Here is a 19,435-nt window from a genome sequence, read left to right on the forward strand (position 1 = left end):
TTTCCTCAACGGTGGCGGGAAGTGGAGAGCCACGTCTGGGAGCTGGCGGAGTGGAGCGGGCTGGGGCCACATTGCTCCGCTTCCTGCAGCTGCCGGTGAGTGCTGTCAGGGGGTGAGGGGTGTGGATAGGGGTCGAAGCAGTCAGGGGACAGGGAGCAGGGGGGTTGAGTAGGGGGTAGGGTCCAGGGGGTGATTAGCGTTAGGGGGGTCTCTGGAGGGGGCGGTCAGGGAACAAAGAACAGGAGCGCCAAAGCAAGTTCGATATAATGCTGACTCACCAATAACATGGTGAGATTTGTTGTCTCCCGAGGACCGCGTTATATCGGGTTTGAAGTGTATCATATATCTGTAGAGTAAATACATAATTGTATCTCTTCTGTTATCATGAAATCTTACTGCTGAAAATTGCATAGTAACTGTACTAGATATAAACTAGTAATTTAAATTATTAAGAAGTAATCTGCAGAAATCTGAATTACCATGCAGATGCATATCATTTAGTACTCTATATAATTTGCAAAGTCATTATACGATTATTTCTGGCCTGTGTTAATATTCATTCTCCTAATTTCATACATCCTGTAGAGCCTTCCTAAATGACTTTTCAATGTAATGTTAATTGAAAATAACTAATGTTATATCAGTCTGACATTACTTTTGTGTAATTTTCTACCACAAGAGTTTTTTCTTTTCCTCATTTCTGATTCCCTTCTTTGGCTTTGCATTGCATAATTTGAATACCTCCTGGTTAAAACAAATGAACATTTTTTTCGTTGACTAATACTTCTTGGTTGTTATATTAGACCTTATCTCTTACTATTTTGAAAAATCAAGAATATGTTATGCAAAATTTGGTAGTTTTGCATCTTATTTGATATGTTGCATATATAATGTGCTGTTTGGCCAACATTGCATGAAGTATCATGAAGATGAAAATAATATATTCTGATTTTAGCTTTGCTCATTCAGCCAGTAATGAGCTCAACAAATTTTATAACTTAGATCTCAAAATGTGTAAAAGTACCCAAATCAATCTCTGCCAAATCATAACATACCATTAGTGCCAAATGTTTTTTATTCAGCAGTATTTGTCAGGACTTGATTTTTGTAAGCTAGTCAGTGTTGTATGAAAACACGAGAGTCATCTTTAGATGATGATACACATGTTAAATTCTCCCAGTACAATATTATGAAAAAATAGTATCTTGTAATACTCAAAAGGTGGTGGGGACAGACTAGGAGGGTGGCTGATCATGGTAAACTGCCAAATGATAATTGGCAGGCTGGTGGTCTGAGAGTGTTTATGAATATCTCCTGTCCATATTGCAAAAACAGTACCTTGCTGTACGTAGATTCATAGAGTTTGAGCCCATAAAGGGACCATTGCATCATCTAGTTTGACCTCCTGTATGTCGTAGACAATTCAGTTCTCCCAGGTACCCCTGTATGGAGACCAATAACTTGTGTTTGGCTGCAGTGTATCTTCCAGAAAGGCACCCCAGTCTTGATAAGAAGACATCAAGAGATGGGGAATCTACCACTTCCCTTCGGCATTTGTTCCCGTGTTAATCAGCCTCACTTAAATTTCTGCCTTATTTCTCATTTGAATTTGTCTGGCTTCAGTTTCCAGACACAGGTTTTTGTTATGCCTTTCTCCACTTTATTAAAGATGCAAATAATCCCATTGAGTAAAGTACTATTCTACAGGAGTAGGTGTGACAGAATCTGGTCTTCAGATCATAGTTTTCAGGGTGCAGTGACTTTCTTTCTATCAAGCGCAATGATATCGAGAAGTAGATTGAAGCCTCTAGGCACTACTCTTGTACAGATAATAACAAAATAAGAGTTAGTTTTCATCTTTCTTAATGAGAACATGTCTGGTAACCCACTTCATGCACTGGGGGCAACACCAGGTGTTTCAGAGCAAGGAGAAAAAAAATCCTCTCCCCAAAACACACAATTCTAATTCATCATAGCCAATTGTGCAAGGATATACCTGGGATAAATATCCTCATGGTCTGGGCAATATGTGCATGTAGTGAAATGAGAGTTCCAGAGTAATGCAAAATGATGACCAACTAATTCCAATATGAGACCAATTCAGTGTCTTCAGTAAACAGTAAAGTACTTGGTAATCTCACTGATCTCTCTCTATACCTGAAAATACACAATAACTACTCAATTAACAAAATTACTATATTTCAAGAATATGTCATAGATGTTGATGGTATTTTTAAATAGATCCTGTTAGATTATTTTCCTTTCAGACATTGTCTTTGAAGTGTTCTCCGTTACTCTTTTATGAAAGGCACTTTACAAAGATAAATTGAATTATACTATAATTTAGTTTTCGTATTAGCTAATTTATGCTCAGATTTATGTAAAATGTAATTTCTGTCTAGGTATAAAGTATTCAACAGTATCTTAGGGCTTGTCTGCAATGGAACATTCAGGCAAGTTAATCTGAATCAACTAAAGATGAGAATTTAAAGCATGTTAGTTAAATCGCATTAAACCCATGTGGACACTTTTGAAGTAAATTAAGATAAACTGAATTAAGGGCAATTTCATTCTGTATGTATATCTCTACAAAAGGGTTTAATGTGGTTTAACTAATGCAATATAAATTTTAACCTTATAGATCCAAATTGACTTTCCTCTGTTCCTGTGTAGATAGGACCTCAGATTGTAATATAATAAGGGTGTACGGAACCTATGGAAAGATGATGAGGAAATGCATGTGGAATAATAAGATGAGTAACTTGCTAGGCTTGTGGCTTAGATGAGGACTGAACCTGCACAAGACTGAGGTTATGCTAGTGGACTGGAGAAATTGGTGGAGAAGATACTGGCTCCCTAGTTGGAAAAGTTTCTTTTTCATTGTTACTCAGATGCACAGCCTGATACTATTTCTTATTTCAGACACTCAACAAAAGGTTTGTGTCCACTCATTTACATGTGGACCTCGCCACAGGATCCACACCTTTTTCAGCACAAGATTTGATTACAACAGGACACTTTATTTGGGACTGTACTTTAAAACCACTCTGAAACTTGCTGCCTGATAGTATGCAGGGTGCCTGTTTAAGAGAGATCCTTTATAGGAACCACCTCAACACCAGTGCTCCAACTTCTTTCCTGTTTCCTGTTTATTTCCAAATCCAATTTAAGATTTTTCATTTACAACCTTCAGTAGATTGGGTTCTAGTTACTTCAGTGACTGCCTCTATTCTTTTGTGATACTACGATAGTTGAAATTGTCCAAGGTTCGTGGTCTAATACCCTGTGGCTTAAATGCAAGTAAAACAGAAATGGGGCATTCTCTGTTCTGGGTCCTCAATTGAAAAATTCACTTCCCTTTTCAGTTCACGAGAGTCTGATTCTGTTAACCTTACAGCCACCTAGCAAGGCCTGTTTGCCTCTCTACACTTTTTGTGGAAGGGAAGGAATACGTTGTTTGAAGGTGATGGGCAAAATTTGGAAGTGAGTCCACACGAATCAGTGTGGGGTTTGCTCAAAGAAAAGACACTTTAAAAAGTCCCTAAATAAATACATAAATTCTTTGTTGTCGGGTGATACATTGTAAGAGGAGTATAATACCTGCTCATGCATTATAAGATACCTTATATTAACTCCATTGCTGTATTACATGTAATAAGATCTTGTCCTACGATAACAAGTACATTAACTTAGGTTACAACATTAGCTCTGATGCTGTTCCCTTTTAGCGTGTTGGCCTTATGTTGCAACCGTGCAGTAACTGGCCCTTCTGAACACTGAACCTCCATAATCCAGAAAGTTTTCTTTTTTGAGTTCTTTCTTATCCCATCTGTTTTTTCTTTTGATTTCATCTTCATTTCCCCAGGGATCACATCATCACAAAAGAACAAGCCTGTTTCTTGCTTTTGAACTTCTAGTTTCTAAATACAGTAGACTGATAAACCACCATACCAGCTGCTAGATTTTATAAATCAACAAGATAAGGGCACTATGAAAATGTGTATATTTTTAGCTTTGTTGTCACTTGTCCATGATATATAGTAAGAAAATTTAGAGGAATATAATTAACTGTTTGCAGACATTTAGATCAAGAACATAACTCCAATTAGTTTCTCAGATCCAAGAATTATTAGTGAAGTTACAGCCCATGAAAAAAACAGAAAAACAGAATGTTATTTTCTTTCCCTGGGCTTCTTAACTGCATATCAACCATATGACCACCTTGATGTGGTAAGCATTCCTGTCCTTAAAATTCAGTTTATGAAGTGTACTATAAAATAAAGTGCTGGCAGATCAGGATGATACAGTAAAATTGCGAACATTTCCAGAAGCCTTCAGTCATATCAATGTGCTTTGCTAGTGTAGAAAGCTGGTGAAAGTGATCAAATCCCCACTTATATCCCCACAATTATTCGGTAGCAAAGGTTATTTTGATGGACACATCACTTTAAATTAATTTAATGTTCACCATCTGTTCTACCTTTAAATTAGAAATGCAAAAATATACCACGGTTGTATCAGAACAATATCATATATCAGTAATTTATATGCATATACTTTAGTTATTCTAGCAGCATCTGGCATGTTCATGTTTCATATATAAATGAAGGGGAACCGCTTTTTTTCTTTTCCTGCTGCCCAATGCAGTGAGATAAATTTCCTGATGTAATATTTTTATCCATAGCAAGGAAAAATACAAGAAAGGACTTAAGCAAAGTTTTAAAACTTGTCATTTTGTGTGATGGGTGGGAATTGAACTGCTGCCTGAAACACCTATTTCTGCCAAAGTACCAGTGCAGCTAGTAACCATACACCTACCAAGATACTGAACCAGCTGGTTGTTAGAAGGCCTGAAAAGCCACTCCCTTCAAGCCCATGTGGTTTACTGTGTGAGGATGTGCTGAAGTGCTTAAGAATAAGGCACACACATATCATTGAAAGTCAATGGAGCATATGCTTCCAAGTCCCTTAGGCTCTTTTGAAAATGTCTCCCTATATTACAATTTCTGGTCTCACCCATCTGTCTTTTCTGAAAGTTTCTGTGGAAGAGTGGAGACGTACTAAGATTACAATTTATAACTACCAAAGATGTAATGCCTGACTGACTGAGTGGAGAAGGGATATTTAGCCAGACGTATAAGCCACCAGTTCAAGTTCAGTCCATGGTGGTAAAGCCCAAATTTTTTTACTATATGTTGGCTCTTTGGTGTTCTAGGTGAAGTTGTCTCAAACTCACTAGTGGACAGGTGTGTGACAGATCAACAAGCACAAGAAGTGGCCAGGGATGTAAACACCCTCTTTCCCTATCCAGAGGTGGCATTGGAATCCTGCACATGGCCAAAGAGGAGATTTTTAAAACCGAATTTTGGGCAGCTGGAGTAGGGGAAGTGAGATTTGAACCTAAGGATATAATGGTTATTTTTAGTGTTGTAATATGGCAACAAAGAGACCAATTTGTTTACCAGGCGAACCCCAGAATGTTCCCAGAGCAGTATTGATTCTAATAATGTGTACACTGTGCCATGGATACACTAGGAGATTGTAGGGGCAAGGTTGCAAAAATTGGCGAGGAGCTAAGTGGTGGACTGAGTATGTGACTGGACGTAAGCAGAGGATGCAGGCAGTTTCAATAAACTTTGTCGGACAGACCCTGCCAAAAGATATTGTAGCATAGCTCAGCAGATTTTTGCCTGTAAAACAAGTTAGTTTATGTGATAAGCATAAATCATACATATAAGAATGTAACCAGCTGTTGACCCCATGTAACCCCGAGATAAGCGCGGAGAATATAGCGCCGCAGAGGGCTCTCCCCCAGCGGAGTTCTCCCTGATCAGCTGTCCTGAACGGCCAGAGTCCCCTGCAGCCCCTCCACATGTTCTAGGGGCTCCCTGTGCAGATTGGAGAGTAAGTTCTTCCTTCCTTGCCTCAATAAAGCATAGTTTACTATTCTTAGGCCTGAGTGTCCTCCTTTTGCTGGTATCTCCCCCCCAGCCCTAGAGATGTTACCCAAAAATCCTACCAGTGCCATCAACAGCACCAACGGGAATTTTAAGATATGTCTGTACTGCAGTTAGAAACCCACGGCTCACCTGTGCCAGCTGACTTGGCCTCATGAGGCTCGGGCTAAGTGGCTCTTTAATTGCGGTGTAGACACTTGGGCTTAGGCTGCAGACCAAGCTCTGAGACTCTCCTATCTCACAGGGCCCTAAAACCCAGGCTCCAGCCCGAGTCTGAATATCTACGCCACAATTAAACAGTCCCTAAGCCCAAGTCACCTGGCCCAGGCCAGTTGCAGACATTTAACTGCAGTGTGGATATACTTTTAGTGATCAGGGTTAATTGACACATGCTTGTAAAGACTCCAGAAGCCACCAGAGCTGTGTCAGTACTAGGTCTCCCACCGCTACTGCTAATAGTGCAGCCAATTAACAGGCTGATTGATGAGAAGGCTTGTGATCATATGTTTTTTATTTTAGTCACCTTTTAACATACCAGTGAGGTGTCTTTAGTGGATGGACAGCTGTCTCTTCCACCATCCTGAGGGAACTGCCAGGCATGGCCTCTGTGCCACTAAACTTATAGATGGTCTTTGGTGGAGGAACATTAGGCCCTCACACCATTCACCTCCAGTGCATCAGGAAGCAGAACCACATCCTGGGCTGCCTAGAATCACCACCACAGCAGAGGGGTGCCTCTATCTTGCCTCTTTTCTCCAGAGGAATGTCTTGTTCACCAGGGACTGCAGGAAGCAAGGGGTGGTTTAGAGATGCTACCCCAGCTCTGTGCCATCCAAGCTTTCCTCTTACACAGTGGGGAATCATCGGGACGGGGGAGCAGTTAAAGCTGGCTTTTCAGCTACTCTGCACTGATGAGAGAGAGTTGGGCCTTACACTTCCATTAAGTTGCTTCCATTTTACAAAAATATTGTGGCCTGATTTGAGGTCACAATGCTTTTGCAAAATTGAAGCAATTTTTGGTTTAAAAAAAAAAAAGGTTGAGTACCTTGTACTGGTCACTTATGTGTATGTGCTCTCACATGCTCTCTCCTCTGTATCACAGGATCCCTCTTGGCCTACTGGGGAGAGGTGGAACACCTGTCAAAGTCTGTGACCAAGGGAATTCTGCAAAGCACCTGAAGTGCTGTTTCTCTGTAGGGGCGAAGCACTCTGCCTCTACGGTACTTCCATTGTGCTGGGGAGCCAAGAGACTGGCCCATGAAATTAATCACTTACTAGGTTGGCCCATATGCTTTTAAATTTAAATAATTTTATAGTGCAAATAATAAAAAGGATAAATAGCTATATTTTTTCTGACTTTCCCTTTTAAAAATAGAAAAGGTTAGGAATAAGCGTTAATATACCTTTCTGACAAGCTCAAAAAATAGTTCTGCTGTGTGTGAGTTTTCAACTTAATCTCTAGCAGAGAAGTCTGCTTTTTCCTGTCATAGTACAGTTATCTTTCAGATTTACCTGTTGCTATGTTAATGCAATGGCTGCTGAAGAAGAAAAGCTCTGTGTGGCTTGAAAGCTTGTCTCCCACACCAACAGAAATTGGTCCAATAAAAGATATCACCTCACCCACTTTCTCTTTCACAGGCCCTGCGACCGACATGGCTTCAACTACACTGCATTTAATATTCAGGGGACGCATGTAGTACTAGCATCCCTCTTATTTTCCTTTATTGATGACTTTATACTGTTCTTCCCAGAAATACCCACAATATACAAACTCACTCTTCAAATATTCAGTGTTCTTTGCTCCTAGTAATTCATTCATCTCCAGATTAAAAGTAATTTGTCTTTTATCTTGCAGCCGTTTTCCTCATTCTTTATCGTTTTTTAATTTTCTTTGATTTCAAGAACTTTCAGTGCTAATCAGAGAAAAACCAAAGGGTTAAGATGAAAATGATCAACTATCATTTTTCCCCCCAACTATATGTACAGTAGATATATGAATTATGAGAAACTAGTGGCATGCTGTGTTATGCCTGCATGGATGGCTGCTTTGAATTTGCCTAATTGCTATATTTTGTAGTACCCAGTTGCTTCTTATTATCTGAACTTCTTGTTCCTGTAGTATTTTTTGTTGTAAGCAAGTTTTCTGCCAGGGTTATTAGAAGCTTGAAGAATATTTTTCATTGGAGTGATGCTAGACATAATTATGTGATGACAATACTGTTGGATTCTTCCGATTATGAACTTGACAGTATCCCATTATGCCTGTTTAAATGCTCTGAAAGTGCTATAATGATGACGGTGTCATTTGCACCCATCACTTTCTGCTGCAAAGACCCACTGAACCGTGGAAGAGAGAACATGTTCTGTATAATTGGGGGAATGGACATTAAATCGGCTCCAGTTCTTCTATGCTGTTTAAAGAACATAGTAAAGGTAAGGGAAAATAAATTTAATTATTGCTAAGCAGAGAGGGAAACCACTAGCTCCTGTCAGGCCCTAAAATGAGCACTTTTTCTATTGATTGAGAAATGAACAAGAATAAGTGCTCAAAAAACCAAGAACTGGTGGAACTAGGAGCAGCTTAACTTCTCTAAAATAAATTTGTAAACAAGCAACATACAGTTCATATATAATATTTTCCTTTTTACATATTGTCCACTCCTTGAAACCTGTTTGCTTGTCTTAGTTCTTAAAATAAGTGTTCTAAGGCTCAGTTTTAGAAGTTCACATCCCATTGCAGTTTACCTCCACTAGACATTGAGAAAAAATGTTTGCTATTTTCATCACTTTGTGACAAAAGACGCATATTGAAATGAAGCAGTTGCAACCAGAGCAGTGGATTTTTTTTTTCTCTTCCCTGATTCCAAGGTCAGTTAATATTTTTCCTCTCTGGTAACCAGATGGTCTGATGATTATAGAGCTTTTTTTACTTTCTGAGCAGCTGCTGAAGTGGAGATAATGTAATAAGTACCATAAAAAAGAGACTGATCAATCAGAAGACAAAAAAAGTAACAATGAGTGTATGGTGTTTTTTGTCACAATATTGAAGGAGTTTTGTATCCCCGTGCCAACTTGTTTAATGATGTACTGATGAAAAGATTTCGTAACCCAAGGAAAATTGTCACTGTTAAATCATCTTTTATGAAATCAGGTCTACAGTTCTATACTGTGGAACCAAAGTCACTGTAAATGTGTTCTCTGCTTTAAAAAAATAAGAGGTTTCTTAACACCTTGGGCTATGACAATGGCAAATATAGTTATGCAAGTTGAATTTGTCTCTTAAGTGAATAGAAGTTAGATTTTATACCTCATAAAACTAATTATCTGGCTTTATTTCCATAGTAAATGTCTTTTTAAAGCAAGTTGATAAGCACCCCCAAGGGTTTTCTAAAGTTAAATAAAACAGTCTCAACACATTAATACAACAGGTATTTTTTCAAATAAAATGCAATAGTCATGTTTGCACAGTGACAGTGAATTAAAAAATAACTTTCATATGCCTTTCAACAGCGTCAGGATAATGTTTCTATTTTTATTTCTTACACCTGTCACCATGGACTATAGGTGCCTTCCACACAATAAGGGATGTGACTAACATCTGTCACGTGTGCTTCTGTTTGCTTTTAGCTAGCAGGACAAACCAAGTAAAAGAATCTTCCTTTTTCTCTTCCCCAACACTTGCCATCACCACCATCTTCTCAGGATCACCTTATTTGAGTGTTTTCCCCCACCCCTTCAGTGCAGAATACTTTTCTGATTTCTGTACCCAATACTGTCATCAAGTGCTGTTGTACTTGCTTTCCAGTCAGGTTGGAGAATGAGGCCTTTCTTGAGCCTACTGTCAATACCAATCAGCCAACAGCTCTGAGAGATTTCCCATTCTTCCAGAGTTGAAGCCAGTTAGCTGGTGGCTTGTGTAGTTTAAATTGTCACTAGCCACCTGACCAAGATAATTAAGTCCCTGTATCTCACCACCATTTTATGCAGCGATGTCAGATTATCTCTTATTTAGTTGTTAAATCCTCCAAAGAGGATCATTATCTTTTATCATAAACAATTCTTAGTTTTTAACAGTGTTCAATTTTCTGAATAAAATCTGCAAGTTGTTATACTGTACAGAAAAGTAACTAATTGCAAGTGCATTATTCCAAAAAAACAAATGGAAAGTATTTATTACCTTTTGTTTTTTAATCACAGCATCAGTATATTTGGTACACAAAAAATTATTTTGAAATAGTCCCGGGACTTTACAATCAGCAAATTGACTCATTGTCACTGGATTTTAGTCAATTCAGATTATTTTAGAAAAGGTCATGGCAGTTTTAAACTCTTAACATGAATAATTCTCAAATGAATTAAAATGAAAACTCCCTTGTTATCTATCCCCAAGTAATCAAACCCTCTGTTATTGCCCTTTTTATATAATTTATTACATTAATAGTTGATTCTGTCTAAAAGGTTTTAGATAACAGTTCTCTCTCTCCCCTTTGCAGAAATCTATTGCAAAGGCTGGGGTAAAAGTTCATCTGAAAACTGAGTTTAATGTATAAGGTAAACTGTGTTGCAGAATTCTGTGGTGGAGTTGTTCAGGTGGCAGGGTAGAGTCTGAGATTTGCATGTTAACTATAGGAAATAAAATTATAAAAACAAACAAATCTAGAACAACATTGACTCTCTGCCTCTCATATGTACCCCAGTGGTTCTTAACATCTCTATTCATAATTCTTCTCAAAGCATCTGTCGGATGATCTCCAGCTTTCCTCCATTCTTCTCCTCTCAATGCCACAAATAGTGGGTCTTCATCATGCCTAGGTTACCAGTTCCCGGTGCCCAGGACTCTACATACAATTTATACCTCATAGCCTGTTGACTAGTCATATCTACCTGTGCAACCCCAGCTTTCTGTCACAAGTGTCCCTGGAAGTCCGCTCCATAAAATCATTAATATCTCCAAGCCTGATCAGCGTCTGGCTCAGTTATGGCTCTACAGGCTAAAATGTACACCGACGGAAGTTTTTCTTAATAGTTTGTGGCAGTCTGGGAATTGCTTGGAATATTTCCCTGAAACATCTAGTAAGATTGGGTGTTCAAAACTTCTCTCTGCTTTTTCTCAGACTTTCTCCAAAATAGTTTTACATTTTTAAGAGTTTTTTCCTCCAGATCTAGAGCTCAAATAATGCTCTGAAACTGACAGTCATAGAAACCAAGGCCAGAAAGGACTACTGTGATCATCTAGTTTGACCTCCTGTATAGTACACTCCATAGAATTTACCCCAAATTCCTAGCATAAAGCTAATCTTGTTTTAAAAATGGTCAGTCATGGAGAATCCACCACCACACTTGATAAATTGTTTTAATGGTTAATTGGTCTCTGTGACATACCCAGGGTACAATCTAGGCTAATGAGTAGCTGTTTCATCCCTTCCCTTCATCCTGCAGTGCTTTGCTGCTGTTGTCTCCACTCCTGGACTGCTCACAAACAGCGTCCAGCATATAAATCACTCCCAGTTATGTCGGTGTGCATTTGCAACCTGCCAGTCACACTCAGGCTTTTACCAACCTGAATTATACTGCAGGGTGACTCCAGCACACTCCCAGTCCCAGATTTCCCCCCAGAAATGTATGTCTTGTACTTCCCAGCTCATATAAAGTCCATCATTTTATTAATTGAAATGATATGCACAAATCCTGTTATCCTAAATCGAGTTTCTCAAACACACTGGTTTAGATAAAAACAATAAAACAAGTTTATTAACTACAAAGTAATAGATTTTAAGCAAATACAGTAATGAGGCATAAAAGTCAGAAATAGTTACAAGAAAAATAAATTTAAAACACAACTAGTATCTAACTTAACAAACTACGTTAAATTCTATGCAAAGTTTTTCTCACCACAAGTTCTCAACATTATTACTGGCCAAACTTCTTAGGTCAGGACCCATAGGATTGGCCATACTGGGTCAGACCAATGGTCTATTTAGCCCAGTATCCTGTTTGCCGACAGTGGCCAGTGCCAGGTGCTTAAGAGGGAATGAACAAAATGGGCAATCATCAAGTGATACATCCAGTACCTGAGTAAAGGCAGCGCCTTCCCTCTGCTGCAGTGAATAGATGGACAGAGAGGAGGAGGAGGGGCTCTTGTGGTGGCTTTTTTATAGTCCTCTCTCTCCTTTGAGAGTTATTTCCGGATGAGATTCAGGAGACAAAAAGTCTGCATGGACAGGAACCCCATGCTGTTTCTTTGCTAAAATGCAAATTCTCCCGCATGCCCCCTTTCGTGCCAAAGAATGACCGTTTAGCAGCTAATGGCCCATTGACCTTGTTTAGACCTGGCTGAGGCATCAGCTTGCCCTTTGTCTCAGAGGAACTGGTTTGGCCATTCCCCAGACTTGGAAAATGTTTAAGTAACACTACACAGTGAAATCTTATAACTTTACATCTAATGTTACCACACATAATTTACCAAGATAATAATGGTCAGCAATTATAGTTTTCAAATGATACCACTCAAGGCATACTTTGTACAAAAATTATCACAATAGTGTTCAAGGGATGAATACAGGGGTACAGTCTGTCACACCTTTACTGTTAAAACTTTACGCCTTATTTCCAGTCTACCTATTAGCCTCTGGCTCCACTGTTGTGCATGTTCTGTTGAATTTTTTTTAGCTCCCTTCCTTATTTTGTTTCCGTAGTCAGCAATAAAATTTCTTGCAAGCTGTTTTGCAGTTTCCAACAAGGCTTTGTCATGGCATTTTGTTAAAAAAAAAATCATAGGAAAACAGGGGTTTTCACAAAACTTCAAGTACTTCTGCCTTCAGCTGTTGTCAAATAGACGCTGTTGGTATTTCCACTCTTGTGTGTACCAAAACAAAGAAGGGGCAATAAATAAACAAGTTTTTCAAACTTCACAAAATGGGCTAATAGCAATTCTTTTTTAAATCTAAACCAAGTCCTTCCATCCACTCTTACCCCTAGTTAAGGATGTCTGCGTTTCTCAGCTAAAATATGAATAGTACGGACTTGAATTTTTTACAAGTTTCTTTTGTGTTAATTATCCCCAGCAAGGTTGCAAGTGTTAGAGACCGGGGGTAACAAACTGATTAGTATTCACCTTCATTAGAGGCATATTAATAGCATATATTTTTTCCATCATGATAATATACTTTTGATTATAACATTTGGTCCTTCAAAGAAGGAAAAACTTGTTCCCTTTGTTTCTTTTTTACAAAGAAAAACAATTTCTTGGCTGATTGATAAGCCAAGTCAGTTATAAAGATATTTTTAATGGCTACCCACCACTAGATGGAAGGTTATTTGACTCATTTGATCTCTTTCAATAAAAATGCAGCTGTTATTTTTTTCATAAATGGCACTCTTATATTTATAGACAACATTCACCTTTAATGGTTAAAACTGCATAGATGAAATGTTCCTAAAATGCTGCTGCTTATTTGTATAAAGGCATGAGTGTAATAGCATTTAGCTTATTTTTATGTGCATGTAACATTGTGTGTGTATGTGTGTGTGTTTTGGTTTATGCACCATAATTTTCTTCTGCTGTTCCAAGTATTTATGTGCCTGCAGAAATTGTGTGTGTGTGTGGAGGGGGGGGTCTCTTGCAGGAAAGAGGGGTCCTCTGGGAGTTACTTTATTTGTTTCAGTCACTGTGACAGCAGCGTTCCCTCAGATGAAAGAGGCTGGATGAAGCTATTACCAGAGGTCATGGAGGCCACTCTGAGTGCCAGCCAAAAGGTCTTGTTTGAGTGTGAAATGGAGATTTGCCTTCTCTTTACAAGCTGAGTGCACTTTCGGTCCCTGTTCTAGAAAATGAGAGCCATTGCTCAGTCCCAAGTTTGGAACTCCTGTATGTCAGTACATTGTGCTGCTAGTAGACCACCTATCAGGCTCCCACCAATTGTTTATAACAAGGAAGAGATCCATCATATGTGTACTTAACACATACTGTCAGAGCGTGAAACTTCAGACACTGTGTTTGTAAGTTACAGTAATGTCAGATAATGCTATGCATGCTCAGGTCTTGACTCTGAGTGGGATTTAAACAAAAGCTTCCAGACATAATCAGTGTCATCATCCATTTTATCTCCTTAAGACTAAGGCACCCATCCTTGCCATATTTATCCTACCTTCAGCTTTGTTTGCTGAGTTGTAACAGGTCTCCATTGACATAAATGGGATTTTTCTGGGGATCCTGGATGCAATTTTCAAAGCTGCTTAGAGGATTTAGACATAAAGCATTGAAATCAATGAGGAATGTGCATCGAAATCTCAACTCCGTCATTTTGGTTAGGAATCCTGGTTTTGTTTTTGGTTTTGTTGTGCAGCTCTAACTTTGCAGTACTCCATTTATATGACTGTTTAAGTGGGGCATTAACATTTAAATCACTGTTGCGGAGCTGCAGAAATATTTAAGGTGTGAAACTGAGAAAATGTGATTCACTTTAATAGAGAGTTAAGAGAGAAGAAAGATTTCGGTTGGGGCAGAGGTTCATGAACTGGGAAAAGGAGGTGGCACACCTTGCAGATGACTCTTGCAGATTCCAGAGGTACCCTAAACGACAACAGTCAGTCCTAGGCTCTTGCTTTTTGTAATTAATGGAAATGAGGATGAATTTCTTAGCAATTATCCTAGCCATGTTGTTCTTTAAGAATAAAGTTTGTTTCCCATTTTATTTTATTGGTGATTTACTTAAAGAAAAATTGTTGATTTACTTAAAGAAAAATCTGCTGGGTTATGATGAGCTCTGAATTGGCTGGACGTCTTATTGAATGGGGTCCTCATACAGAATTAAATCTGTTCAACCAAAAATGAACAGCAATTTTTTTTTTTTTTAAAAAAATTCTAAATCCTGAAACCACCTTTTCACTGCAGAGTTGACCCCTGAGGAGAAAGCACAGAGAATTGCCAAAGCTATGCGCAAGCAGTCTTCAGAGGTGAAAGAGAAATGGGAGAGCCTGAATGCCAGTGCCAACAACTGGCAGAAGCTAGTGGACAAAGCGTTAGAGAAACTAAAAGACTTGCAGTGTGCCATGGACGACCTTGATGCTGACTTGAAAGAGGCTGAGAATGTGCGAAATGGCTGGAAACCAGTAGGAGATTTACTGATTGACTCATTGCAGGAACACATTGAGAAAACTACAGTAAGCATGAAATTCTATGTGAATATAACAACTGTTTTTAGCAGTGTAGTGATCTACTGCCTCCCCAGAGCCAGAACCTTTCCCTACTATAGGGAAAGGCTCCAGCAGTAAGGAAAGGCTCTGGCAGTGGGTCCGCAGCAGGGAAACACTCTAGCAGTTCCTCACTGCTAAAGCCCTTCCTTGCTGCCTCCCCTCTGCCACAGCCTTTCCTCACCGCAGTGAAAGGCTCTAGTATCGGGGAGCTGCCTCCCCCGCCAGAGCCTTTCACTGCCGCATGTAGCTACGAGCAGCAGTGTGGACATAGACTGCTTTTCACTAGATAAGCATACCCAACATGCCGCCTACAGTATGGACAAGGCCTTATAATTAAGTTTGCTCCAGGACATGTCCTATAACACAATTATTAAACTTCAAGGAAATTGCTAATTAAGGCAACAGCTATAATTGTCACTTAACTTCATTTCATATTCCTTAGTACCGAAATGTCATACTCGGAAACACTCAGACTCCTCAGCTTCACAAAAAAATCTTTCAGTTCCAACATACAAGCACGCACAATACACACTGATCAAAGCCATGTCAAATGCACAGGTTTACTTCTGACTTTAGCATGTAAAGTTACTCATGAAAGGATCAATCATCTTAGCATGTAAACATTTGCAAAAAAGATTCCATCTTTATATGAATTGCAAATAATTATGTGCATGTATGGTACTATGTAAGTAGTATATCTGACTGCTTCACTTCACTGGTGTTTATACATACATGAGTAGGGCTTTACACCTCCATCCTCTGAAGTTTTGCTCAGATTTTCAGGTTCAATGGAACCTAGAAACTTTGAGTCAAACACAGTCAAAGCTGATTTATATCCAGATGGCAGTTGATTTAAGAAGAGTAATGCATACATTCCTCCCCCTTTCCCATTTTCATATAGATAGTAAACCAAGCTCTCGCATGCTGCAGGGAATAGCTTTGTTCTTGTGTTAAGAAACGGTTTGTCATATCTTGATGTCATTTTTGCAAAGGAGGGTAAAGCAAAGTCTATTAAATTTTCATTGTTGTGGAAAGCAGAAAGATCTGGTAGAGTTGTGGGGGACTGTTGGCAGCCCACAAACTAAAATTTCCCCTCTTGCGAGTAAATGTCCCCTGTGAATGGGACTGATTAGGGATAGTTTCAGGGAAGGTAGGGAATAATTGGATTGTCCAAAAAACCTTTCTCTTTTTCTAGTTGTTATTGGCTTGTTCAGTGACATTTAGTCAAGCTCTTCACAGCATCAAACAATTACCTTTACCTGCTCACAGCAAGAAAGGCATTTAATGCATATTTTCAACCATAACTAAAACTTTTACTTTTTAATGTTATATTTAGTTTAGTTTGATTCAGAAAACCTCTTTTCTTTTTTTTAAATCATAATTGTTTTAACTGTACAATCTGAATCCCGTAAAGTATTCTATTCCTTTTCCTTGGAAGATGCATTGCCTCTTGTTTGCTAATTCAGTAATGAGGTATTTGAATAAAGATTTTGCCAGCAGCTTTTGATTAGGGAACAATAGTCAGGTTTATTCAATAAATTTGGTTTAAGAATCTTTTATGTGAACTAGTATTACTAAAACTCACTGTAGAATATTGCAGTATTGGATGAAATCTACCTTTCTGCAGAATGACCATACAAGCCCTATGCACTCCTAAAAACTTATTTAAGGCCTATTTTGATGGCTTAAGTGGGATGTAAGTAGGCTTTATATGGGCCCTGTGTACAGGAGTGGATTTAAAGTCAAATAATACAACTGGGTAGAATCCTTTACAGTCAGACTATTTAAGTAAATAGACTTTCCTCCAGAGATAGTGCTGATTATCTCCTCTGTATACTCTTGTTTAGCATAGCCACTTTATACTGCCGTGTCAGTGTCAACCAAATGTAACTATTTTTTCTTTGACATGCAAGCTTTTATTCTGTTCTGTAAGATGGTGGTCAAGCCAAGTGTGTGTGTGTGTGTGTTTTTCCTATCAGGCTTTCAGAGAAGAGATTGCACCAATCAACTTGAAAGTTAAAACAGTGAATGATTTATCTAGTCAGCTATCTCCACTTGACCTTCATCCATCTTTAAAGATGTCTCGCCAGCTGGATGACCTTAATATGCGCTGGAAACTTTTACAGGTATGCCCTCCTCCTTTCCCTGAAGGGGGAAGTGCTTCAGCAGTACTCTTCTTTTTCTCTTACAAAACAAATTATTACTATTTTTCGCTTATTGCTCTATTGACTCTGTTACCATAGTGGCAAAAAGCAATGAAAGGAGCTGTCTTTCCTTCACTGTCTTGACTGATAGTCTCCCTTTTCTGCTCTCTCAGCAGTTCACTCACTGAAGGGACTGCATTATTCTTTAGAGACTACATCTTATTTTTTTCATCTGTGTGATAGCAATATTTGTACCAATTTGTAAGCACTGAAATAACTCCATAAATCATAGTTATTGAAACTTTTGAAAGTTGGCACATATATTTCTGCTGTGTTGCCATCCGTGTAAAAGTTTATTTTTTTTTAAATGTCCAATTTCCATAGAGAATTTTTCATGAATAATGTGAATACTGATAGGTCTGTGACCATGGGGTGGGGGAAAGAAAGTGAAGGTTTAGGATAACAAAACATGCTTGAAGGGTCTAGAGTGGATTCATATGGTTTATATTTCACTGGTGCTTCAGTGGTCTGGGACTGGTAAGGCAGAACCTGTGTATCTATTTAGTTCATTTACAGTTTTATGCTAAATGAAATAATGAGGATTCTTAATTTATTTATCAGTTTACCAATCTTTTAATCTGCCCCCCCCTTGAACCACTATCTTTTATGGTATTTTTTTTGTCAATCCACTTCTGTTAATTTTGATTGTCCCAAATCTCAGACTCTATCTCTTGCCACATAAAGAAGGAATTGGGGAAATCAAAATGTTTTGAAAGAGGGGAAAAAAATATATCTCCTTTATCTTTGTTGCTGGGAACCTGCAGAGTTTGGATGTAAGCTGCTGGGCTACTAGGCTCAAAACAAGCTGTCCTGGGAAGCAAAGTTATTAACATTTCTGAAGCATCCCTCCTTGTCTCTCAAAATGTAATTTGGTGTTGGAATGATTTTCTGCCTTAAAGAGAATTAGTTAAGCAGCCAAGCCCCTGCTGCATGTGCTTAATGAAGTTTAATTAGTAAACCAGAAGGAAGTCTGGCCAATCCTGTCAGCCAGTGAAGCAGCATGCTCCAGAATGGTCCCATCTTGTAAAGGCAGCTGTAAGATTGATACGATCAAAGTCAGGCCTGCTGACTACAGATAGTTGGACAAGAGAAATGGGGAGAAATAAAACAGAAATTTTAATGGACAACTTTAGTCACCATGAAACTTCTGTTGTTCATTATTGATCTGCATTGCTTACACAAGTGCAACATTACCTTGCTTTTAAAAAGAAAAACAGTGGATGTAAATGAACTGAGAATAAATAAATCTAGAAGACGCATGAAATTTATTTGGAATTGAATGCAAACCAATATTTTTATTGTGACTCCTGCTTTATGAAATAAATAAGAAACCTTGTTAATTTTTTTGTTTGTTTGTTTGTGTATAGGTATCTGTAGAGGATCGCCTTAAACTGCTACAGGAAGCACACCAGGATTTTGGCCCTACATCTCAACATTTTCTCTCCAGTAAGTGCTAATAATTAATTGATAAATTTGAGACGGTAGTTTTCTCTCCAGTCACCTCTCTGATAATGATACCCTTAACTGACCCGTAACATCAGGAAGTTTATCTTCCTTGTAGTTAACTACTTCGTTGTTTCAGCTGGGTCGATTCCCTCTTCCTCCTCATTCTTCTTCATTTCACTTCAGCCCTCTATACTATTCCATCCTCATGGATCACCTAAGTGTCTCCATGCACAATGGTTCTACTCCTACCTTTCTAACCACTCATTCTTTGTTTGCAGGTTTTGCTGCTTTTCTCCACCAAGCATCTATTTTTTATATAGAGAGAGTGTCATACATGTCAGTTCTTGTCCTTTTGCCCTCTGATATCTATATTCTTTTCATTCAGTTATCTTTACCTCTAGTCTTAGTTACCAAACTGATACAAGACAATTGCTGGTCAAACTTTGTTTAAAAAATAAAAAACAAAAAAAACCCATACTAATCAAAAGTTTCATTGTATAACATGCTCTGTGTTTTCAGAATTTCAAATAAGGGGGAAAAGTCCAAAAAAATTTCCTCCTTCTTTGGAGAGACAATTTTATTTATTTATTGCCATGTACTGAGTTTTTAGAAATTTAGATCTGGAACCCCCAA

The 19,435-nt window shown here is 38.5% G+C and overlaps 1 protein-coding gene across 7 annotated transcripts in view; it reads left to right on the forward strand.

Annotated features, from left to right (window-relative positions):
• UTRN (utrophin) overlaps nt 1-19,435 on the forward strand; it is a 607,443-nt gene that overhangs the window by 444,215 nt on the left and 143,793 nt on the right. For all 7 annotated transcript variants that reach the window (XM_038397679.2, XM_043511144.1, XM_043511142.1 and 4 more), the window contains 3 exons: nt 14,851-15,119; nt 17,132-17,278; nt 18,724-18,802. In XM_038397679.2, coding sequence (XP_038253607.1) covers nt 14,851-15,119; nt 17,132-17,278; nt 18,724-18,802 — 495 coding nt within the window. The remainder of the gene's footprint in view (nt 1-14,850; nt 15,120-17,131; nt 17,279-18,723; nt 18,803-19,435) is intronic.

This window comes from Dermochelys coriacea, chromosome 3 (genome assembly GCF_009764565.3).
Source record: "Dermochelys coriacea isolate rDerCor1 chromosome 3, rDerCor1.pri.v4, whole genome shotgun sequence".
Lineage (NCBI taxonomy): Eukaryota > Metazoa > Chordata > Testudines > Dermochelyidae > Dermochelys > Dermochelys coriacea.